Source organism: Terrapene carolina, unplaced genomic scaffold (genome assembly GCF_002925995.2).
Source record: "Terrapene carolina triunguis isolate 2854851 unplaced genomic scaffold, T_m_triunguis-2.0 Scaffold232, whole genome shotgun sequence".
Classification (NCBI taxonomy): Eukaryota; Metazoa; Chordata; order Testudines; family Emydidae; genus Terrapene; species Terrapene triunguis.
In genome coordinates, this window is record NW_020664583.1 from 7,753,145 (window position 1) to 7,777,943 (window position 24,799).

Consider the following 24,799-nt stretch of genomic DNA (forward strand, 5'->3'; position numbering starts at 1 on the left):
GGGCAGGGCAGGCAGGCAGCCTGCCCTGCCCCCGGTGCGCGCCGGGCCAGAGCCCACCCCCCGAACCCCTCCTGCAGCTGAACCCCCTGCACTGAGCACCTTGCCTCACCCTGCACCTCGACCCCCTGCCACACCCCACACCCCTCCTGCACCCCAACCCCCTTCCCTGAGCCCCCACTGCACCCCTCCTGCACCCCGATCCCCTGCCGCAACCCACTGCCCTGAGCCCCCTGCCACACCCCTCCTGCACCCCGATCCCCTGCCACACCCCACACCCCAACCCACTGCCCTGAGCCCCCTGCCGCACCCCTCCTGCACCCCTCAGCCCTCCTGCGCCCCACACCCTAACTCCCTGCCCTGAGCCCCTGCCACAGCCCTCCTGCACCCCCTGGGGGCAGGGAGGGGGTGGAGTTGGGGTGGGGATTTCGGGGTAGGTGTTGGAATGGGGGCAGGGAAGGGGTGGGAAGAGGCAGGGCAGGGGCGGGGCCTCATGGAAGGGGTGGAGTGGGGGCGGGGCCGAGGGTGGCGGGGGGGGGAGGTGTCAGTAATGCGGCCCTCGGGCCAATGTACTAGTCCTCATGTGGCCCTTATGGTCATTTGAGTTTGAGACCCCTGCCATAGACCCTTACCCAATGATTCCTGCAACAAGCCAATAGCTTCTGGCTGAAGCTGTTTGTGTGTGCATGAGCAAGAATGAGAGTCTGATCCAAAAGCAAGTGATTTTAAGGGGCTGATCTAGAGAGAAACCTATTGGATTTGGACAAATTATAAGACTGCCCCTCCATCCAAATTCCACATCCAATGTTTCACAAGGCCTAAGTCCTGATGTAAATTCTCTTTGCTTACATTGGGGCATACGTTACCAATTAATTTGGGGGCACAGCTACTCATTGGGTTCAAAGGAAACTTCTGCTCAACAATGCATGGTACAATGTGGCCCACACAGTTTTATCAAGGACTTGCTAAGTACATTATATATTTTTTTAAGTTTCCCTGATTGCACAGTTGTTTTTGTTATGCTGTATGTGTAGGAATTACATTTCTGACAAAGTCTGACAAGCCAGTTTGGAGTATTTTTTAAAGGTATTTCATCCTTGTTTTGAGTATTCTAAGGTAACAAGTTCTGAGATGTAACTCAAGCAGAAAGCTAGCTTAGTCTGTTTTAAATGCCTGCTGAATAACCTGCACGTGTACCTCCTGTCTGATCATCTTTGGCAGAGTTTTTCATTCTACAGGGGAAATGGTATACAAGTGTTTCCATCTGTTTTATGGTTGGTTTGGTTGCATTTGTGACAAATGTTAAAATGAATACAATTTAATAAAACATTTAAAATGGTAGCATGAGAGGGATTTGCATGGTCTACTACAGCACAGGACTGGGAATAAGGGACTGCTGAGCTCTCATCTTGGCTCTGATACCCATCGCTTTGAGCATCATACTAAGAGATGGCCCCAAGACGCAAAACCTGGATGTAGGTAACAAATAAGCCAGAGTCTGGAGGAGTTTTGGATGCAGAGTTTTGGTTCAACCTCTTGTCTTTACAAGAGACATTTGCAACATTCAGATCTGGGTTGGGTTCTGAATCCCTGAAAGTTTGGATCCCAGGTTCTGCTCAAGCCCATCTCTAGTTAATACTTAACGTCACGGGGGCTAAGGAGTCATTCATATTTTTAGAAATGGTTTACAGTGGGATTTTAAAAAGCACTCAGTCACTGATGTTAATAGGAGAAAAATTAGGCAACTGCTGAGTGCTTTTGAATATCCCAACCTTAAAAAGTAAAAGGCATACAAAGCGCTGAGAATTATCACTGTGTCACAAGCAGAGATTAGCGCAATCAAGAGCTAACATTCAAAATCATGTTCAGCGGTAAAAAAATGTCTTTATTAATAAAGAAAGGAGAAAAGAAAGAGGGAGGTTGAGATTTTCAACCAATGCAGGGGATTTAGCATCTCCCATTAAAATTAATCTCAGCCAGAGTCTGAATTGTATCTCAGTGGAATTGTTTCTAAACATAATGCATTCCAAAGTTTCTCTCTGACATGTCAGCTACTCTTTAAAGGCTACAGAACTCAACGCATGAAGAAGTGAGGTTACTAAAAGGGGGTGACACTTACGTTGAAGTCAGTTCTTTCACTATACGGTTGAAGGCTTGGCACAAAGACAGTGAAAGGCCCATATTTTGTCAGTGCCAAAGAACACCCTGAAGCTGTTAAAAAACAAAACCCCAAAACAGTTACTAAGCATACAGAACAACATAAATTACCAGTTTTATTATTCCTCTTGTTGGGGAAGGGGGGGTTAACATATCCCTGTGTCTTCACCTAAAGTGAGTGACCAGAGTGAATTTATGGGGAACTGGATGGATCAGGGGATTGATAGTGGGATATCACAACGCTAGCTTGGCAGTGAATGCTATTAGTTAAGGGTTACATCTTTCTGTTACCTTCAATGGGTTTTAGATCAAGGCTTAACCTTGCACAACAGTTTCAACACTAAGTCTGAGTTTTCACATGCTTATAACTTTCTGATGTGTAGGGTTGAACTCTCTTGGTCTCTGCACAAAGATGAGGCACTTCTGGGTATAGTTAGACTTCATCGCATTAATTCTTTAAGGGCCTGATCCAAACCCCAGTGGTGTCGATGAGAGTTTTTCGCTGACTTCAGTGGGCTTTGGATCAGCAGCCAAGCGCCCAACTGCACAAACTATTTAGGAAAGTTTGTATAAAAATGAGCTTTTGCCGGGTTGGGGCCTAAATGTGCAGCCTTCACATTGCATTAACACATTCCACCCCCCAACCCCCCATTATGCTTATAAGAAGCACCCGGGATTTTTTTCAGGGGAAAAGACAATATGCCGCATTTACTGGAAATACAACAATTAGCATATGCATTTATTTACACACACACACACACACACACACACACACACACACTATTCCGCCAGTCGATGTTATAGTTATCAATTTAGAGTTCGGATTAATTTAGTGGCCAGATAGGTTGATTATGCGTAGGTAGGAGCTGGGTTTTGTTGGTTGCGATACGATGCTTTGGGGAAGTCTTGGCAGGACAAACCCAAAGTTTTATGGCAAGGCACCCTGTTTACATAGTGTTTTTTTATTGGGACCAATGAGTTTTGCACCATCATGCTGTAATTAATTGTTGTTTGACGAGTGCTCGTTTTTTTATTTTTTTTTGTTTTTTATTAAATTTTTTAGGGAGTTATTCCATGCTGGTTTTGATTACAGCTATTTTTTTTATTATTGATAGGTGCTTGTTTTATTTTTTAGAGTCGTTAATTTGCCCTGTGACATTTTAATAGGGCCGTGTTGCAATCTTTTGGCGCCCTTACGTTTGTCCTTGGGTTGTTGGTTTTTTTTTTTTTTTTTTTTTTTAAGAACATTTGGTCTGGTGATGGCCTTTACACTTTTTTTTTAAACACACATACATCTCTCATTCACACACAAAACAGAACTGATTTACACAGAGCATTTGAACAGGAACATCAAATTGCAATGCAAGAGAAAACAATGATTGCATTCTTTTACTTATTTTAAAATACTAAACCTACAACAAAGTGGTGACCTGAAAAGGTCTGTTACTGCCGTGAAATCACCTCAGACACAGATTCTGGCTGTTGCATCTTTACCAATGGCCCATTAGGCCATTCCTTTTTGCTTTCAGCAAGGGTGTCTGGCAGGATATGATCAAATCATACACTAACACATTTAATACATGCTACATTATTATTCTTTATTTTTTATTTTAAATTATATAAAATACAAACAAAATCCTACTACTACACCCCCCATGTGTGCAGAGCTCTGCCTTGGTTAAGAAGTGGAAGCCTTTCATCTCTACAGCACCAGCTCAAATCAAGCCTGCTGTCTGAGGGTTGTTTGGTGGCCTACATGAAATCAAGGAGGTGGATCTCCATCAAGTCTTAGTGAACAAGTATCCACAGCACAAAACCTCTATCATTATTTGTACCATTTTTGGACGTCTTAACAAAGAGCCCAAGGAATGAATGAGTAATGAAGTACGAACAACCATCTAAGTAGTCCCTGCTGGTTGAGGTGCGTTGATGGACTGATGTGGTGAAGCTTATGCCACCCAGGTCTACGCTTCACCTGCTTTGTGGATAGAGGACCTCAGTCACTAGGACGGTCAACCAGCACTAATACCTCTCACACAGGAATCATCTCTGTGGTTTGTTAACATGCGCAGAGCTGGCAAGAGCCCCATCATGCAGGAAGAGTTCAGATGTAGCTTCCTCGACACTGCCTTATCTTTTCATATAATATTAGACAGCTCAGTTTTCTTTCGAGTCTTAACCATTCACTGGAAGCCCCCTAGCCCCATCTTAGCTCCATTCCCCAAAATAATTCAGAAGAGCATTACCAAACATTTTGTTTGCACTGTTTAGTTTCTTGTACCATCTTCCTCGAGTATTAATCTGAGAGATCTCACTCATGAGATTTTTGTAGCAACTTCTCCCATCTCCAATCTCCCCATCTTTGCAGACACACCTAAAGAGTAAGATACGAGTGAGAAATAATAGTCATTACAAAAACAGTTCATGTTATGCTTGATAAAGTCTGGATGTGATTCATTTATATAGAGTAGATACGTTGACTACACACTAATCTGTTAAAACCTAAATAAATAGCAGGGTGGAACAACATAGGAGGTGGAGAGACTGATCAGATCAAATCCACCCCCCTCCATATGAAATAGAATTAGCAATCCAAAAACACAGTGTTGCAATATTTTGTATCTGAAGATGCTACCTGGGAACTGCACATTAAACAAGATACCCATTATACTGAGAATTTGAAATACTCAACAAAACAAAACAAAACAAAAAGTATTTGACACCCATTAACCTACTACTTCCAAATGCCAGACAGAAAGGATGGGCTCTGCAGGATGTGCAGAAGGTTAATAAATCTAAGCTCTGGGGAAGCAGGGAGTGAATTCCAAAGCTGAACATCCTTCATGGACAGCACCCTGCCAGCAGCTCCTTGTTTAAATCCAGGGGAGTGCTGCCACTGATCACAACTAGGGCAGTAATACATAGTGGAGAGGTGGTTTCTTACCCTGCGCAGACCCCAAACCATTAGGAATTTACAAGTGAAAACCAACAACTTAAACTCCACCCAGAAGCTTATAGGCAGCCAGTGCAAGTTATAGAGCACTGATGGAAGGTGTTTTTTGTGAGGCCTTGACTATATTAGGGCATTTGATTTTCCAACAACAGAGCAGCTGCACTGGCGGTAGCAATAGTGTATTAGTGTAGACAGGACTCGGGCCTTTTAACCACTGTGTCATTGTAGCAGGGTTAGGGTTACCATATGTCCGGATTTTCCCGGACATGTCCGGCTTTTTGGTCCTCAAATCCCCCTCCGGGAGAAATTTCCAAAAAGCCGAACATGTTCGGGAAAATAGGGAGGCATGGTAAGGGGACCACCTCCTCCCCAGGGTTCAACTTTCCCGGCTCCCGCCGCTCTCCCCAGTGCAGCAGCAGCCGAAGCCCGGGAGGAGGCGGCTGCGAGCTGGGATGCCACCGGCCGGCGCTGCTCGGCCAGGGCCGGGGCCGGGCCGGAGCCGCTTGGCCGCCGGCCGGGGCTGGGCCGGGGGTGCTCGGCCAGAACCGGGGCCCGAGCCAAGCCGGAGCTGCTGGGACCGGGGCTAGGGGTGCTCGGCCGGAGCGGCTCGGCCGGGCCGGTGGGGCAGGGGGTGCTCGGCCACTGGCCGGAACAGGGGCCCGAGCCGAGCTGGGCCAGAGCGACCAGGGCTGGGGGTGCTCGGCCGTCACCGCTTGGCCAGCACTGCTCGGCCAGGGCCGGGGCCGAGCCGGAGCTGCTCGGCCGGGGCTGGTGGGGCCGGGGGTGCTCGGCCGCTGGCCGGCAGCCGGAACCGGGGCCCGAGCCAAGCTGGGCCGGAGCGACCGGGGCTGGGGGTGCTCGGCTGGCACCCCAGGGCCCGAGCCGGGCCGGGGCCAGAGCATCTTTGCTGGCCGCCGGAAGGAGCCGCTCGGCCGGGAGGGCCGGACTGGGCCGCGTCTCCTCGTGCCCCCCCCAGCCCCAGCCCCAGCTTACCTGCTGCCTGCCTTTTTCAGGCTTCCTGCGAACATTTGATTCGCGGGCAGCAGGGGAAGGGAGGAGCGTTCAGGGGAGGGGGCTGGGTTGGGGCGGGGACTTTGTGGAAGGAGCGGAGTTGGGCTGGGGCCGGGGCGGAGTTGGGGCAGGGCCGGGGGCGGGGAAGGGGCGGAGTTGGGGCAGGGCCGGGGCCCCTTGGAGTGTCCTCTTTTTCAGGGGCTCCAATATGGTAACCCTAAGCAGGGTGGTCACCCCACTCCTGCCTGGAGGGGTTAAAAAAAGCCCTGGAGAGGGCTGTGGCAAGGCTGATTGGGGAAGCAGCCTCAACTGGGGCCATGCCCCAATCAGGCCACAGCTGGCCGTATATAAGGGCTGCTACGCCAGAGCTAAGAGTCTCTCTCTAGCTATTGAGAGAGACAGGCCTGGCTGCTGGGGAGCTGAACAGGGTACCTAGAGTGGAGCAGGGCTGGTGAAAAGCCAGAGGAGCTGGGGAGCTCCGGCCTGGAAACCCCCCAGGCTGCAGGCCTTGCTAAAGGCTGAAAAGGTAGTAGGGTTGCAGAGGGGCAACCCAAGGGTAGGCAGAGGCAGCAGGTCCAAACCCTCCTTGCCGATGAGTGGCAATTATACTGCAGTCCGCCGCAGGGAGCGGGGGCTAGATGGTGACTGGCAGTAGCCCAAGACTGAGGCGAGGTGAGGATAGAGGGTTGAGGGTTCCCTGGGGAGGGGAGACCCAGCGAGATTGCAGGGTACTGCAGGGGGCAGAACCCTGAGAGAAGGGGCACTGGGGTCCGGGAGGGACACGGGGCCAGCGACAAGGTGAGACACCAGTCTGCAGAGAGCACTCTGGAGGCTGGCGAGCTAATTCCCTGGACGACCAGCAGGAGGCGCCGCAGCCGTGAGTCGCCACCCCGCTACAGTCATGAACAGCAAGTTGATGCACTGAAACACCCAGGTTAATGAGCAAGTGGCCTCATTCTGCACCAGTTTCAGTTTTCAGATAGTCTCCAGGTGTTGTTCATATAGAGCATATGACAATAATCTCACCTCGAGATGACAGATGCAGCAGTGGGCCACAGCTGCAATGTCAGTAGCCAAGAGATCACCAGGTACACGTGGGATAAAACACTCTTGGCCACACCTGTCACCAGCTAATCTGAACGGCCACAGTCGGTCAGGACCTTGGTTTTACATCTCTTCCAAAAGCAGCAGCCGAGCTGCCCCTTGCACCATGCCTGGAGTTCAGAACCAACTCAGAAGAAGCACCAGAGCACCATCTAAGGAACCACCCACAGCACTTCCTGATGGCCCTGAGATTCCCTTTGGAGTTTTCCAGTCCTACCCAAGGCCTAGCTATCGAGCTGTTTAGTATCTGAGCACTTGAGACCATGCTTCACACCCAAGGTATTGGTGCCAATCTAGGGAATGTTATTTTTCTAATACTATGTCCCAGAGCCCTCAACTTCTACTCATCTCAGTGGATTTCCAGCTCCACTGGTCCATTCAGACTGCCCAGTGTTTTCCAAGAGCCAGCTCTAGGCATATTGAGGCCCCAGGCAGGCTAATGAGTTTTGCAACAAAGCTTATCTGCATGTGAAAATCTCTGCCCCAGTTCACACAGCTTTGCAGCAATCAGACAGCAGCTACTTGGAATCACAGTCTGAAAACTGCACTTTTTCCTGTCTGGGTTCAATCCAAGTATCAGCTCAGCTATTGTTATTTCAGAATTGCAGACTGCCACACACAGGGCCAGAGGAGGAGGTTTACATGGCTCCAGCCTCGCAAAGGGCCAAATAATGGCTGCTCCAGAGCAGAGGCACTAGAAGAAGAAGAGTGAGCAGGGAGCCCTTCCCCCACCTTGCACATCCCCAGAAGTGAAGCCATAATTTGTCTGATTCGGGCTGGGGGGCACAAGAGGGGGAGACCTTTTAGTGCAGCCAGCAGCGTTAATGGTGCCTGAGGGACAGCATCAGAGATGGGGCCATGGCTTCCCTCTCCTGTCCCCGCAAAAGGCCATGGCTATTCCTTTTGTACAGAGTAGCAAGAGACACCCCTCACCATGCTCCCTCCAGGGCCCAAAAGGCATTACACCAGGATTGTTCCCAGACATGGTGGCTCAGGCAGTGCTCCCCTTTCCTAAGGTAGCTCAGCCTCCCATGAAGCATGATTGAGCCCAAAGTGTTTGCTCAGATGAGCACTTTTTTCTTCTACAGGAATCGTTTTAAGGCTAGTTTTAGTATGTCTCTCCACTGTGCTGAGCAGTCATACCCAGCACTAAACTGGCCTAAAATCCTCATTCATTCTCCTACTCATGGGCCTACCCTGGAAGAGTGTTGAAGATTCTTTCGTCAAACACACATCACAGGGCCCTGTCCAGGAGTAACATGCTGGCAAAGGGTGTGCTGTGTCCCTCTTCACGTGTCTGTGCCACTAGATAGCTTACTACTGCTACCAGCTAACAGGGGCAGCGAGTTATATACACTCGTGGTGCCTGGGGTCCACCAATATTCAGGGCCCAGCCCCACCTGCCACCCCCACACGCCTCCCCCGAGTGTCCCCTGGCCCCCACTTGCTGCTCCCGCTCACCTCCCCGGCCCGGGGGCCTGCAGCTCACGCTGACTCTGCTCTGCCGCAGGGTCCTAGTGCCCCCCATCCACTAATGGCAGGGCAGGCTGCCCTTACTCTGCCCTTCCACCCTAGCCATGAGTCTCTCCAACATCCCAAACCCCTCAACCCCAACCAGAGCCCTCATCCCCCCACACCCTAATCTTCTGCCCCAGCCCTGAGCCCCCTCCTGCATCATGAACCCCTCATCCCCCCGCACCCTAATCCTCTGCCCTAGCCCTGAGCCCCCTCCCACACCCCAAACCCGTCATCCTCAGCCCCACAGCCCTCACCCCTGCACCCTCTCCCACCCCCAAACTCCCTCCCGGAGCCTGCATCCCTCACCCCCTCCTATACCCCCACCCCCAGCCCAGAGCCTGCACCCAAACTCCGTCCCAGAGCCTTCACTCCTCACCCCCTCCTGCACCCCCACGCCCGCCCCAGCCCAGAGCCTACACCCAAACTCCGTCCCAGAGCCTTCACCCCTCACCCCCTCCTGCACCCCCACCCGGAACCTGCACCCAGCATCCAAACTCCATCCCAGAGCTACACCCCAGACCTCCTCCCCCCACCCAAACTCCCTCCCAGAGCCTTAGGCAGGTGGGGGGTGGAGTTTGGGGGGGCGGGTTCTGGGCACCACCAAAATTTCTACAAACCTGCCACCCATGCCAGCTAATGAGGTTACTCCTTTAGCTCAAGTGGCTGATGAAACACCGAATGTCCCACGTTCAACCCCTCTTATGGCCCAGGTGAGGGGCTGTCACAGCTACTTATGTAAGATTTTTATTTGTTTCAATGGACTCTTTTGTTCTTTTCAAAACCCTGACCACAGCCAGTATTCCCCACCTATGTCTCTGGTTTTCCAATATTATTCAGCTCATCCAAATAAAAGCCTTGTTTTAGTTACAAAAACATGCATCTTTAATGGCACTTTTTGGAGCAACCTACCTGGCAGTCCCATCTGGACTGATTTTACATTTTGAACTCACGTCACAGAAGTACCGCTGACAGACACTGACAAACGAGCAGCCTGCTGAAGGGTTCAGGCCACTCATTCCAGGCTTACACACACAAGATGACTAAGGAAAGCAAAATCAGATGATTAAAATCTTGCAATCACAGATCGACTTGTATTCAAGAGCATCCCACAAAGAGTTTAGACGATCTATCCTTGCAAAAGCAAAGTTAGAATAACAGCTTTGACCAGTGCAATTTAACCCAGCAAGACTCACTGGAAGAATTAGTTACCTGGTTTTCTACTGCTACATACAAATTCATTAGATGCAATTCTTCACCTTACCTTTCCTGGGCTTTTATAGATACAGACGGTGGAATTTTCAGGGCAGCCTCCATTATTGATAATGCATGGATTGATGGGTTGGCATATCTTCCCATCTCCATGATAACCATCTTTGCAAGTGCATTCATATTTTCCTGGTCTTAGAGCCTTACAGACAGCTAACGAGGAGCATGGTGATGAAGTACAAGGATCTTGAGCTATACGTAAACACAAAGAGATGAGAGGGGAGCATAACCAAGTCTCTCATTAAAAACCAGCACTTGAAGTACTACATGTAGAAACCCTCTGATTCAAACATAATGGGGGATGTGGAATTTATTCAGTTTAAACTGGGAAACTTTTCGACTCATATAACCCAATGTCAGACAATGGAGATTTTTTGGCTGAGGGATTTGGATGAGCGAGCTGAGCAGTTCTCATTTCATATTAATAGCGTAAAAGTTAATAAGAGAAGGGCCAGAGATGAGAAGTTTGGGTCTCTATCTGAACTTCTACAAACTCTGAGGGTATTTGAAACCAGAGTTTTGGTCCATTAAGGTCACCAAATGTGTAGGGTGTTTGGATCCATCCACCTCTAGATAGTAATTTATGTTTAAATAGTAGTGTCTTTTAGTCCTAGGAAAAGCAATTCATGAACATAAAACAAATTTTAAATGAGAGAGAGAGAGAGAGAGATCACTATCAATTCATGAAATGCAGCCACCTCTGGGGTGGAAAACAGCAGCCGTTAAAGTTGCACAGTTTTACATGTCATCTAAAACTGGCACTCCCAGCTCCATTTTGGCACATTAGCCTAGCACAGACACAGAGAAAAAAGTGCTGTTATGGCCCAGGTTACCAGGAGTTCCTAAACATTAGGTCATTGAGAACTTCTCCATATGAACACTTAGTTCGCAGCAAGCTGGGGTATAAAGCCACCCCGCACTAGCCTGTCATGCACTAACTGTCCATGGGGACCTGCTGTGGCACACAAAAAGTTTCCTACTGCACTTGATCTATTCCCATTTCAAAGTGGGGCAGTGCACATCTGGCTAGTGTGGGGTAGATTGACACCCCAGCTTGCCACAAACTATATGTCCATGTAGACAAGCCCAGAGACTCCACAGTGAGGTACATGATTACATGCTTTATTTAGCCTGGCTGCACCGTATGATTATTCACACAGAACTGATTGACTCTCCAGAATTCTGTCCCAACACGACACATTCCCTCCAGCTCGCCCACCTACACAAGGAGCAGCCTCGAGATCTTTAGTTTGGTTTTCCAAAGCTCCCTTACATAGAAATCTGTTGACTTCAGAACAGCCCATGACACTCAGTTGTGCCCAAGTCAAGGGCTCAGGCTTGGGCCCCACGCATGTGGGAAAACACGGCAGCACAACCCCATTCTGCTAGAGGTGCAGCAGTGTTTGGTGCATCATTGGCAGCCCCACGCCACATGGATCCAGTCACAGGAGATTGTCCTGAATATAGGATTAGAAGGATTTGATCACAGGGAGGTGTCTCACCTTGGCATATGCTCCCACTCTTTCTATAGCCTGGCATGCAGTCACATATTGCCTTCCCATTCACCAACACACACTGGGCATTGTTCCCGCAGGCTATACCTCTGCAAAGGGGAAGTTCTGAAATCATAAAACAAAGGATGGTTCCCTCAGGTGCAGCGGATGCCTCTGGATAATACAGCTTATCATCTGAGGAGGCCAAGAAATAATTTAAATGATTCCTATTATTATTATTTGGGTTTCAGTAGTATGCAGAGGCCCCAGACCAAGACTGGGGCCCTGTTGTGCTAGGCACAGTGAACAGCACATGTGACTAGTAAGGAAACTGCCCACGCCAAGGAGTTTACACTCTAGACAGATAAGGCAGACAAAGGGTAGAAGAAAGGAAGCATTAGCCCCATTGCACAGATGGGGAACTGAGGCCCAGAGAAGGCTGTGCGACTTGCCCATGATCAAAGCCGGAGTCTGTCACAGAGCCGGGATTGATTCTTGCTCTCCTGAGTCCTCACTCAGTTCCTTAACCACAAGCCCATCCTTCCTCTGCATTTTCAGACTATTTCTCCTCCTTCCCAGCATTTCCTAGGTCTAAACAGCTTCTCCTCTGGAGGCACATATATTGAGCCCACTTCATGATTTCTAAATTCTTTGTGAGGGAAATGCCAACATTTACCTTGATCACACTTCGGACCAGTGTAACCTCCATGGCAGGTACAGCTTCCATCACCAGAGATCCCGTGGTTGCACACTCCATGCTGACAGTCACACACTGCAAGAGAAACCCACACAAGCACGTACTGGAAGCTGCAGGGAACAGCATGGGCGCTTGGGATACATCCGCTAAACACACTGAAAGCTTATAAATCCAATCCAGGCTTTTAAGTCTACAGTAGGGTGACCAGATAGCAACTGTGAAAAATCAGCATGGGGGGATAATAGGATATAGGACAAAGCCCCCAATATCAGGCCATCTGGACACCTTAGTCTACAGGCAACTGTACTTTAGTCTCTCACTCTTAGAGGCCAGGGCCATAATGAGGTTTTGCAAGCCAATCTCAAAGGTGGAGGGTGCAGGGACTAAGAGCACTGAATCCCTGTCTGGGCAGTGCAGGGGCAGGCAGAACACGGCCATGGGTGGAGCATGCTGCTCAAATGCAGCATCCACACCACCTTTTCAGAGTTCTCCATCCCCTCCTCCTCTAGTGATTGCTGCAGTCCACCTGCTAGCATGGAAGGAGAGAGGCCAGGGGACAGTTAGTGTCACTAAAGATGCTATCACTCCTTGAATGCAAGCATGAGGATCTTGGCTATCCCCTATGCCAATACAAGGGTGGGGGAAGTGGGGGCAGGCATAATCTGGCTCTATGAAATGCAACGTGTGAGAAGAAGTGCAGGGATCTCTGCCAACATCAAATTTATTAGCTTCATGGGAAGGGCAACATGGGGGAAGCTAAGACATGCTTGGGGGTGGGAGGGAAGCAGCAAGCAGCCAGCGGGCGGGAACGGGGGTAGCAGTAGAAAATGTGTGGTTTTGTTTTTTGTTGTTTTTTTTAAAACCAAAAACTGCAGAGAGTTTTGGGTTATGGATGCAAAGGACAGTGGGAAAGAGGGGATAGGAGAAAAAAGGGACTGATCTGAGATCCCAGGTGGGAGAGACTGAGAACACCCATACTAAAAGGGTGTGATGGCTGTGATGATTTTTCTGTTTATTGAATATAGGAATAACAAGCTTACAAGTGTGTGGCAAACTGCTCACCCTATTCCCAATGATTAAGGCCACCAACTGTGGGCTTAACTTTCCAATGTGGGCATCCTAACAGGATGCTCAAATCCACATCTGGGAGCTCAGAAGTAGGTGAGGAACACCAGCGTGAACAAGTCTCAGTGCTGATTCCAGTGCCCAGAAGTGGGATTTAGACATTCTAATGCTGGACCCACATTACACACTTGATCCCACAGTTTCAGCATCCTCCCCATCAGGCAAATGCAAAACAGCCTCGTCCTGGAGGAGGAGAATGATGAAAAAAGGCTGCAGTTGTAATTTTCAGACAGCAGCACCCGTCTCTCCACTGATCAGCCCTCCTATGCCATCCTCGTCCACTGCATTCATTTACTGGTACGTGGGGATGTCGCTTTGCAGTTGATTTAGATTGTTCATTGCTGTAGTTTACCTGATTGACAGTCAGGGCCAAACAGATTCTCATCCAGACAATCTTGGCAGGCAGAGCCGCCATACCTCCCCTAAAAGGGCAAAAAAATTTGTTCAGTCATATTTTCTTATGATGTCACTTAGTTCAAACTGCAAAGTGATAAATAACTCTTGTTACGTCTCTCCTCTTCCCCTTTTTATTTTCTGTTCATGCTCAGGTGATACAACATAGAAACCTGCTCTTACAAGTGCCTTACCAATAGCCCTTGCAGTAGAAAGGAGAGTTGATGTAATTTTACCAATGAGCAAACAGCAGAACAATCATGGCAGTCATTGAAGAAACAATGTCCTTATCATGACTAGAAACAAAAGTACCAGTTCTCTCATGCTCTCTCTCAGAGGGCTTGATCCGAAATTCATTCATGTCAATGGGACATTTTCTGTTTACTTCATAGGGCTAAGTATCAGGCCCTAAATTATTGCTATATCCAGTTTCCTTTCAGACTAGCTGTGCTGAACCACATACGTTAAACCTAGTTTTAATTTTTATCTGGCCTCTTTTTCTGCTGATCTGGAGAACATGTTGCAAATTGTGGCCTTTTTTGGTCTCGCTCACGGGTCTCGTCAGTCAGTCAATGGGGTTGTGATTCTACAATCCTCACGGTGTCTGGGTGAATTCTTTTATGACTGGGTTAGATCCTTCCTATGCTCTCAGGCACCAGCTGGGTACATGAGGCGTGTATGGGTACTGCGAGGCAGCTGCAGGTCTCAGCTGTGAGACAAGGAAGGACCTGACAAGGCCAGGGAGCTGTGTGCTTAATTTTGCCTCATTGCCTCCTCTAAGGTGAACTACCACATGCACATTTAAGATCATGTAGGAGGGGTGTCTTTCAGCTTGTTCCCACAAGACTTGTATGAGGGGCAGTACTGACCTGAATCCATAGGAGCGCTCGTAACAGCAGAACAGAGTCCCCTTTTACCATCAACCTTCTGGAGGGTGTTTGTCAGAGGAATAGGTACCCAGACCCCCACATTGCAGGGTGGACTGGGCTCTGAGGGTGGTTTGATGCGGACAGCCCAGCTAGAACTGGTAAAGATTCTGCCCATCTAGGTGGAGTATAAGGCCCAGATCCTCCAAGCTATTTAGGCGTTTCGATGGGAGTTAGGCAGCTAAACACTGTTGAGGATCGGGACCCTAAACTCCTTGGTGTGCACATTATTGTCAAAAAGCAAAAGTAAAAGTGAAGGAAGTCCTGCCCATTAAGGTCCAAACACACCAGACCTTCTTTCAGCCCAAGGGAAACTATAGGACACAGCTTATTTCACTCAGGGAATGGGGAAAATCCCCCCACACTTGTCAGCTCCATCTCTTCCTAGATATTCTTCCAAACTCTCACAGCCCTTGCTTCCTCATAGCACGTGCCTTGTACATAGGGTGACTAGATAGCAAATGTGAAAAATCGGGATGGGGGTGGGGGGTAATAGGAGCCTACATAAGAAAAAGACCCCAAAATCGGGACTGTCCCTATAAAATCAGGACATCTGGTCACACTACTTGTACAGCATGTGAAGAGGAATTCATTAGTCCTCCACAGCTGGCCCAGCCCTGCTCCCCTACAAATCCGTACACTCACGGAAAGCAACTATACACTTTTGGCCAGCCAGAGGATTAATGCCTTCCCTGCTGCCCCCTCACAGTACATCCTGTACTGACCTCACAGGTGCAGGTTCCATTCCGTGTTATACCATCCAAACAGGTCCCATGGCCACTGCAGGGCTTTTCAGGTCCACCAGGGCATTCTGGCAAACAGGAGGCATGCCACAGATTAGCAAAATCAACACTTCTCTGTCCCGGTATGCATGTTTACTACAACCATTACTGTTATTGCAAACAAATGGACTCAGAAGGAATGAAATGTCTGCCTGTAGGTGGCTTCAGTTGTGTTAAAGGGGGGTTCCTATCTCCACTGGATCACAAATGGTTTTATTTTTCTGTTGTCATATATGACAAACATTATCCATTCTGTTAGGGACAAAGAGCTATAAAAGATTCTAAGGAGCTGTAATTTACTTAGGCCAAGGGGAGCTGAGGACATTCAGATCTTTGCAGGATCAGGCCTTTTATTGTTAGCTCCATTAGAAACAGGGAAAACCTGAACAGATTTTCAGCCAAATATTCAGGAAAGGCCAGTCATGTTGGAAGCTCAATTTGAGACAGCCCCAGGCCTACTTTTCAGAGGTGTGGAGTGCCTGCAGCTCCCACTGACTCCAACTGGAGTTGGGGTGGGCAGCACCTCTGAAAACCAGGTGCCTGGTGTCTCCAAATGTGTCCTCCAAAATGGGAGGGGGCTGCTTTTGAAAATGTTATGCTTGGCCTTTTGGGTCAGCTGTGCTCTGACAGAGTCTAGAAGCTTATTCAAGCCATCCAAGGCTGAAAGCAGGCTAGAAATCTCATCACCTCAGGCCCTCTCCAGAAATGGGGAGTCTTTTCTATTTTCAACTGGGCTGACAAGAGTGTGGGATTTGCCTCATGTAACTTAGGCCGTGTTTATATGTACAACGCAGCAGTGGCGCAGCTGTACCAATACTGCAGTGTGTCTGGTGAAGATGCTCTAGGATGATGGGAGACAGCATAAAAAAACCCATGCATGCGAATGGAAGGAGCTTCTCCCACCGACATAGGGCTGTGCACATGAGCGTTTATGTCGGTGTAATTTATGTCGCTCACGGGGTGGTTTATTCACACCCCATGTGACATAAGTTATGCCAATACAGGCTGTGTTGTAGACATAGCCTTAGTAATTCAGCTTCTTGGCCTCACTACAACCAGCAAGTATTAAAACAACAGGAAATGAGCCAAACATTTTTGGATTCAAATAGCTTGGTCTGAAATATAACTGAGGATTCAGAGTGGTTATTTTCATTCCTGGCTGGAGACTTCATGTGGTTATGGTGGCTTTAGAGGTGACGAGCTCCCAGAAGGAAATCTCTCTCTTTTTCCTTGGAAACTTTCTTAAAGAAAAATTCTCTTTTAAAACATTTTTTTTTAAAATAAGAGTACCTTCTGCAAAAGGGAGTTTTGCCATGAGTCAAAACACAACAGGGCTCAAATCATGTGCAGGGGAGAAGTTCCCTTCCCAAGACCTTCAAACTTCCCTATATGGATACTGGAAATCTTGGGATCCAGTCTAAGTGTCTTGGAAACATGAAAGAGAATCCTGAAAACAAATCACTCCCCATGGAGTTGACCTGCAGGACTGTTAATTCTAGGGCAGCACTTTGAAGTGCCTTGACCTGTCAATGGCTGTAAGGACCCATGAAGAACCTACCATAGCACTCAGTACCCCAGAATCCCGGGCAGCATTTTTTCTCCTCAATTTCCTTCTTACACATGTGACTGCACCCTGGTACAGAAAGGGTGTCTTCTTCAAGATTTACTGTGTATCTTAAACAGAAAAATCCAAGATCAGTGATTGTAACAAACAGTTTGGGACCCAACCTATTCTGTATAGATTGGACTGGATAACAGACTGATCAGGACAATGATGGGAGATTTCTGAGCTGCTTTTTGATTCATATTGAGTAAACTGTTTGAAAACCACTCCATACGAATGAAGAGTGCAATACACTGTCCTGTGGCATGGAACCACAAGCACAACCCAGGCTTAGGAGGTCATATTATGCAGGGCTCCGATTAATTCATTAGCTTCCAATCAAATACTGGATCAGATTTTGAGTCCTAGTCTTCATCTTCAAAGCTCTGAAAGAGCTGCGCTATCTCCAAGACTGACCCTCCCTGCCTCCCTCATATTTGTGATCCATAGGAATAATGAAATATTCACTGGCAAGGTCAAGGTTTGTGGGAGATGGAGACAGATCACCAGCCCCACTAAGGTCACGGTGTGCTGCAGAAGGGGCTCAAAGTGATCTTAAAGTGGCCTTAAAGAGGAAACTGAGGATTCCGCCTCTGGAGTGGCGGGGAAGCATGTCAGAAACCTAAGCTGATATACAGCAGACATTGCTGGCTTTACACCAGCTCCCTTGCCTCACTTCTGCCAGAGGGGTCATGTTGTGGGCAGGTGGGGGCAGGGGAAGATGCTCCAGAGTCAGATCCAGAGAGCAATGCACTCTGCTGATCTCCAGCATGGTAGTGCAGAGTAGTGAGTTTAAAGTCACTCAGGCATTTTTAATCCTTTGTCTAATTCACAAAGGAAGGAATGGCCGTGTGATTAACGCACTTGATGGCGATTCAGGAATTTCGGGGTCAGTTCCCAATTCTGCCACAGACTTCCTGTGCAACCTCGGACAAACCACTATGTTCCCTCACTTGTAAAATCAGTCTGATATCCTTCCTCTCACTTGTCCCTCTGGTTGCCATATCTAGAGCATAAGCTCTTCACAGCAGGGACTGTCTCTTACTGTTTGTGTACACAGCTCCTAGCACAGTGGGGCACTGATCTCACTTGGGGCCTCTAGGTGCTTCAGGAATCTTAATCATCATCATTTATAAAGGAAACGTTAAAAAATATTAGTGCCCAGTTGTATTATTATTACTCCCTTAAATTTATCTTTGGCAAGAACTTAACCTTCCTTCATTGACTCAACTCAAGCGCCTTGTTCCACACTTTTACTGCTTTCATTGTGCCAGTCTGATCACCAAATACATCTGCAATAATTGCAAAATGGCTGGGGCTATTTTTAAAATGTTTCAAGCTAGTAGTAAGGCACAGAAAACAGTGGACAATAGAGCTCCATGTTAACTGCTAAAGTTCACTATTGACTAGATTTGCAGATAATAATCTATAGTGTTCTGTTTTTGTACAACCTTTTGGTAAATTCATTTTCCCTTCACCCTTTTCCAATTACAGTTCAGCTACAGAAATGTGTTCAGCTTAACAGAATGAGCATAGAAAATACAGGAACAAGCAGTACATCAAAAGGGAAATAAGGGGGTTAAAAAATTCAAAAGTGACATTGAATTTGGTTTGGTTGCTAGAACAGCAGAAGGGAAGTAATAGCTCCTGGGTCTATAACTGGTTCTGTCCTTGCCTCAATATGTGACCTTGGACAAATCACTCAGACTAACATTTTTAATCTTGGGTGCCTAGAGTTAAGTACCTCACATCCCAATCCCGCAACTTGTTCTGGGTATACAGGTCCCTGTGACCACACAGAAGTCAATGGGGATTCACAAGGGTCCATTCACAAGAAACAAGCTGCAGGATTGGGGCCACAGACTGTATTTAGGCCCCTAAATAAAAGTGTCTTGATTTTTAGGGGTACTTGTACCTGCAACTCCTGTCTGAACTCAGGTGGAGCTGTGAATTCTCATTACCTCTGAAAATCAGGCTACTTTTATTAAAGGTGCCTAAATATGGGTTTTGGTGCTTAACTCTGGGCGCTCAAATCTGAAAATTTTGGCCACAGTTTCCTCCACAGGGTTATGAAGTGTGAGGAATTAATGTCTGTTCAGTTCTCTGAGATCTTCAGATGACTGCACTAAAGAAATATCACTATTAAATATTCATTATCTATACATCTATACACATGACCATGAGTACACATACATGAACTATGTACTTCAAGCTGCCTCTTCTTTAACCCTAAACCAGAATTATATTGCTCCCCACCCAATGGTAGAAACCAACCACATCTCTCTTCCTTTATTCTTATACAAGGCAACTTCTCCCTGGCCTGCAAAAAACATGCCTTGAAATGCTGACTTATATGTGAGTATATACAATAAATACAAAAGAGTTATAGAATGGCCTGTAAACCTGATATGGCAGGCTGAACAGGGAGATGGGCCTTACCTGCAGCCTCTCTCTCCTAGCGCCTGGGTCATCTTTATCCACCCGTTTGGACACACCACTTTGGTGGCCACAGCACAGGAGGTGCAAGGTGTAGCCAAGGTGAACATCGTCTTGATATTGCAATGCATGGATTTTAACTTAAAAAAAAATAGCAAAGCATTACATTGTTACCTTTAGTCACTGATCTCATCTACCCCTATTATCTCCCCACCCTGAGGACCCTGGTTTACACTGGGAATTTCATCAAGGGGGGCCAGCAGGCAGTGTAGCTACTTTAGTGCAAACCACAAATGCAGACAGGCTAAACCATGACTTTACACTGGTAGCAGCTTACTCCTGCTTGGACCTGGGTTAAGGTGCACCAGTGCAAATACAGCTATTCTGGTGGCTGACTCCAAGACCTGACTCTAACCTTATTTTCTTTTACTAGAGTAACAAATGTTAGTGGGTAACGTTCCTTATTGTGCAACAAAGATGAGGTCAGATGCTGACTTTGCTTCTCTTTGTAAATAATTGATCTCTTTTTTCCAGCACATAGAGGCTCCCACCACAATCAGAGCCCCATTGTGCTAGGTGTGCACAAACACAATGCGCTGCTGCAAAGAGCTTACAAACTAAATAGACAAGACAAAGGGTGGAAGGGGAAAAAGGTGTGAAGTAATTTGCCCAAGGCCATGCTGCAGGACAATGGGAGAGCCAGGAACTGAACCCAGTTTTTCAGAGTCCCAGTCCAGTGTTCTGCCCACTAGAACACAATGCACTCCTGTTTTGCTCTACCTGATTCAGGCCTGAGAAAAGTCTCCACAAAGTACTGTCACCAACAGGACTGATTCATCCATGACCTTTGTGGCATGTTCGAATTATTGACAGCCCACCCAAAAAGAAATGACACTATAATCCATCCTACCCACCCTGCTGAGACTCTGCCCTGCTGTACAAGTGATGGCCTAGGCCGGTTTGGAGAATAGGTCTGAGGCCTGCATGGGTAGAGTGGATGGGTAAAGTGGAATTCATGGCCTGCATCTGCGGGGTAGGAGCTCTGACTCTCATTGGGGGGTGACTATGGAAGGTCCCAGTCTGTACAGAAAGGGCAGAGTGGTGCATAGTGGAATGGTGAACAGGGTAACAGTGTTCTTTATAGACTGTATATGGAAAACAAGGTATGATAAAGCAGCAGCAGTGGCTCAAGCCTGGGACTGTACCACAGAAGACCTGCATTCCAGTTCTGACACCGTTTCACTGGGTGGCCTTGAGCAAGTCACTTATGCTCTCTATTCCTCAGTTTCCCCATCTACTTCCCCTCCTTCACAAGTGAGGTGGCAATGCTTCATTCATTAATGTTTCTAGGGCACCTTGAAAAGCGTGGTTGGAAGGCATGACAGAAACACAATATACATTAGATTCCTTGTTCACTGCACTTTCCAGACAGAGTCCCTCCAATTTTGCATTGCACCTGCCTTTGATCTGTTTAATAAAAGAGCCACCTGAAGCTCGGGCATTTGAATGCCCTTTCAGTGCTCTGCCTCCTCCTAAATCATGCCTTTTTAGATGGATGGCCATCCCTAGCTCCCTTTGCTAATAGTCTTGAAGTCTCTCCTTCCATTGCCAACCCCTCTCTACTGTTTGGTAGAGGGCAGCCCTTCCACAACTCAGCCACTAGAGAACAAGATTCCTACATGTCTCATGCAACTTGTAACTTTATAGGCTAGTTTATTCCTCTGTCAGCAGGAGACAAGAAACGCAGTGGCAGCAGACACTTTGTAATATGAATTAACATGCCTTCCATCCTACTGAAACGGCTAATCACCACAGAGCTGAGAAAACCAGTCTAAATAAAGCCACATGCACATTCCTCACAATGCTGCTAAACATGAAAACTGAACTGGATGTATGAACCAAAACAAAAATCTAAGGGAAAACATTTCGTATTACTCATACGGACACTGCCAAGAAACAGGTTTCAAACCAGTTTTTTCCTGTTGCATCAAGGTGCTCAGATACAACGGTGAACAGTGTAGGGTATTCACCTAGATAGATCTAATTACACACTTACATAGCACTCACATACAAGTCTACAATAACTAATCACTAAGTCCACTATCTAGCACTTACACGCAGCTCTACAACAAACCAGTCTGCAGGCAATGAAGGGATTTTATTTATTTGGTAAGGAGAGAGATTTCAATTGGAAGTTTTTAAGGGTTTATTGTAAAATCTTACCATTTTTTAAAACCTGTGAGCTATGATAGACAATCCTTTGACAGTGAAGAAGCCATTGTTTGTTCATTCACTGAGACAGCTGCACTGTCTGATATGAATAAACACTGCTGTACAGATCAGCATGCAGTAGTTTACTGCTACCTCCTCATGCTCTCTTGGGCAGGTTTGGGATTGGATTCTGGACTGGGTTTTGCTTCTGTTGGGTTTTAAACAGGGTATCTTCTCAGTCTCTCTGAGAAGCATGAAGGCTCATCACTTAAATCTCACTTTGGGCACGTCAACCTTAACCGTTTTCAAGCCAACTTTTCTACAGCTGCAGTTTAGAAATACTTTTAGAAAACACTGAGGAAATTCTACAAGGCACTTTAGAGCTCAGTCCTACCAGGGAAAAAGTCCCCCTGACACCAGTGAAGTAAGTGGGAGTCGAGGATGCTCAGCCTCTTGGAGGATTGGGCCCACAGTCCTCATGCTGCTATTGTATCCTCTTTGCATTTAGTGCTGAGAATGCGTAAATCAAAGTTTACTTAAGATCCAAGCAAAACTCCATATCCTTAATTTTACATATACAATACAGACTCTAGATATTACATACACACAGAGGAAAGGTAGCAGATTGTCTTAAAGCTTAATTAGGGAGGTGATTCAACATATAACTAAATTCACACTGAATTTTTTTGGGGGGGCGTATCCTTCAGTAACACAGCCGCCATCTAAAAATGAGTAATTTCCTACGATCATTTAACTGTGAAATAAAGACTTGCGAACTTACCTTCTGACTCTGCCCTTCAACTGTGGAAATGAACCAGGCTGCTAAGAAGGAAAACAGTAACCCAGGAGGATGCATTTTCATGCTTTTACAGATGGGACCCTTTTCTTGAAGGGGGGGTTGATGTAGTCGATGGAATTTCAGTAAGATAAGACCGCCTACTAAGAATCAGATCCAAGAAAAACCAGAGGTTAAACATAAACAGGGAGAAAACACTTTCGCACTCTGGATCTCCTATTCTAAAGTATACAGAAGTGATTCTGCTACTTTTAACGTCAAACATGAGTCAACAACAGCTTTTTTTCTCTCTCTCTCTCTCCTTTTTTTAAACACATACACATATATACACACACACACACACAACCCTGTGAGTAGGTGGTTTACTGAAAACAGGAACATCTACGGATTTCCTCCCACATATCAGTTCAAAACAGATGGAAGGAAATCCTTAGTTTTGAATTGATTGGAATGAAATATGTTAACTATATCCTTAACTGGAAGCAAACCCAAGAGAAACATATACTGGAGAATCTGGATGGCAAATCAATTTCATTTCATTGCTGATAATACAACCAAGTCAACTAAAAAACACCATCCATCCATTGCCTGTTGCAGCAGATATTTATTTGTTCTATAAGGCAAATCTTTGCAGATGGTCTATACAATACTTAATAAAGAGAACAAATATTGCCTATAAAGCAAAATTGGCCCATTCGTTGGGGTTTGATGTTTATTTAAAATGCATGAGTTGTTCAACAAGAAGAGTGTTACATTTAGCATACCAGCTTCTCTGTGGGTGACAGCAAAATATAAAAATTATTTTCTAAACACGTTACTGGTAGCTAAAGTAATTCAGGGAGGATGTTTTTCAACACTCGGAGTAATCAAGCCCTTAAATTTAAGAGACATGCTTGCCCTTGCATTGAGTTTGCAACTGAATATCTCTTGCTGGTGACAGTAGAGAAAATTAAGATTTACAACATGTTTGATGGGCGCTTTATCTACAAATGTTGCCAATAGCATTCACTTTATTTAGTGGTGTAAGGAATTGTCCAAACAGCACTTAGCTGTAAATACTATTAGACCATGATGACAGTGACTAAGTATATTAATAGGTTTATTTAGCCATTTCAGATGTGTGTATAAGCAAATCAGTCATTTTTAGAATTTATTTGTGTGTATATATAGATGAACACAGAGTGTATTAATTCTTAATACTTATATAGCACTTTGCATATATATACACACACACACAGAGCATGTATTAATATACAGTACTTGGCATACACATTCCCACCAACAGAGTACATAAAAACATAACAGGAAAATAGGTACTATACTTACTAATGCTGTTAATTGTAGTCTACCTCTTCTCCCATCTAACAGAGAGATACAGGCTGATGAACAGCGGTGCTATATATCTCACAGCAACAGGAAGCAAACAAGGCCTGTATAAAAAGTCCCAGCCCCGCAACTCACTTCCAGCTTGATCAGACGATTCAGCCCATTTGCCCCTATGAGTCATTCTGATGCAACTGCAATCCTGGGGAAAGGGCCATGCAGGCAGCATATCACTATGGAGCACACCTGGATAGACCCAGCCTCTGGTCCATACCAGAGTGAAGTACAGATCAGCGGAGTGGCATCAGGTGCCAGCACAGTCACCACAGGGCCTGGCGTTCAAAAGGGTTGTGTTGGGATAGAGTGACGGGAGGAGGAGGACAAAAGACAAACTGATATTCAGGAGAGGGGAAAGGGAAGGTCATGCATCTGTCCTTCCCTTTTCCAAGCATCAAGTACTCCCAGCCCAGCTCCACTTCAGCCATCATCTCTCCAGCACCATACCCACCCCAATCCAGCCACCTTCCCAATGGCAAATTTTCCCTTGGCTTCCATAGTGAAAAGCACCAGCAACCTAAAGAGCTTCCCAGCTGGGAAAGCTTCCCTCACCTCTCTTTCCTCATGAAAACCAATGCTCCCATCATAAGCATTGTCCCAGGCCCCAACCTATTGACTCTCCTGCATCCCCCAATTGAAAGACATCCTGATTTGCCTACCCTCCCCTTTGTGAAAACCCTGCCCTTGATAATAGAGACACAAGTGCCTCTCTTTGCTGTGGAAACAGCCCAGCTACCCATAGCAACAATATCCTAAACTCACCACAGATGGCTCCTTTGGTCAGGCTGTAGATCAGAGCAATAAAATAGGTAGGGTAGTTGCAATATATAAAATATGTTATCTGTTAAAATACATGAGCTCTGTTTACCACCACACTACTGCAATACGCTAGTCAAGAAATTAAAGGTCTAAATCTATGTACCCCAAGTCATGTTACTAGTCTTTAGTCAT

The 24,799-nt window shown here is 46.7% G+C and overlaps 1 protein-coding gene across 1 annotated transcript in view; it reads right to left on the bottom strand.

The window, feature by feature from the left end:
- Positions 1–23,850, bottom strand: part of STAB1 (stabilin 1) — a 105,807-nt gene extending 81,957 nt beyond the window's left edge. Inside the window, exons 1-12 of the mRNA XM_026656712.2 lie at positions 23,795–23,850; positions 22,454–22,611; positions 19,465–19,601; positions 16,981–17,096; positions 15,366–15,451; positions 13,674–13,743; positions 12,176–12,271; positions 11,509–11,625; positions 10,002–10,198; positions 9,650–9,780; positions 4,401–4,528; positions 2,117–2,208 (exon numbers count right to left, since the gene is read on the bottom strand). Of these exons, the coding sequence (XP_026512497.1) occupies positions 2,117–2,208; positions 4,401–4,528; positions 9,650–9,780; positions 10,002–10,198; positions 11,509–11,625; positions 12,176–12,271; positions 13,674–13,743; positions 15,366–15,451; positions 16,981–17,096; positions 19,465–19,601; positions 22,454–22,534 (1,251 nt within the window). The 5' untranslated portion in view covers positions 22,535–22,611; positions 23,795–23,850. The remainder of the gene's footprint in view (positions 1–2,116; positions 2,209–4,400; positions 4,529–9,649; positions 9,781–10,001; positions 10,199–11,508; positions 11,626–12,175; positions 12,272–13,673; positions 13,744–15,365; positions 15,452–16,980; positions 17,097–19,464; positions 19,602–22,453; positions 22,612–23,794) is intronic.
- Between the last annotated feature and the right edge of the window lie 949 nt (positions 23,851–24,799).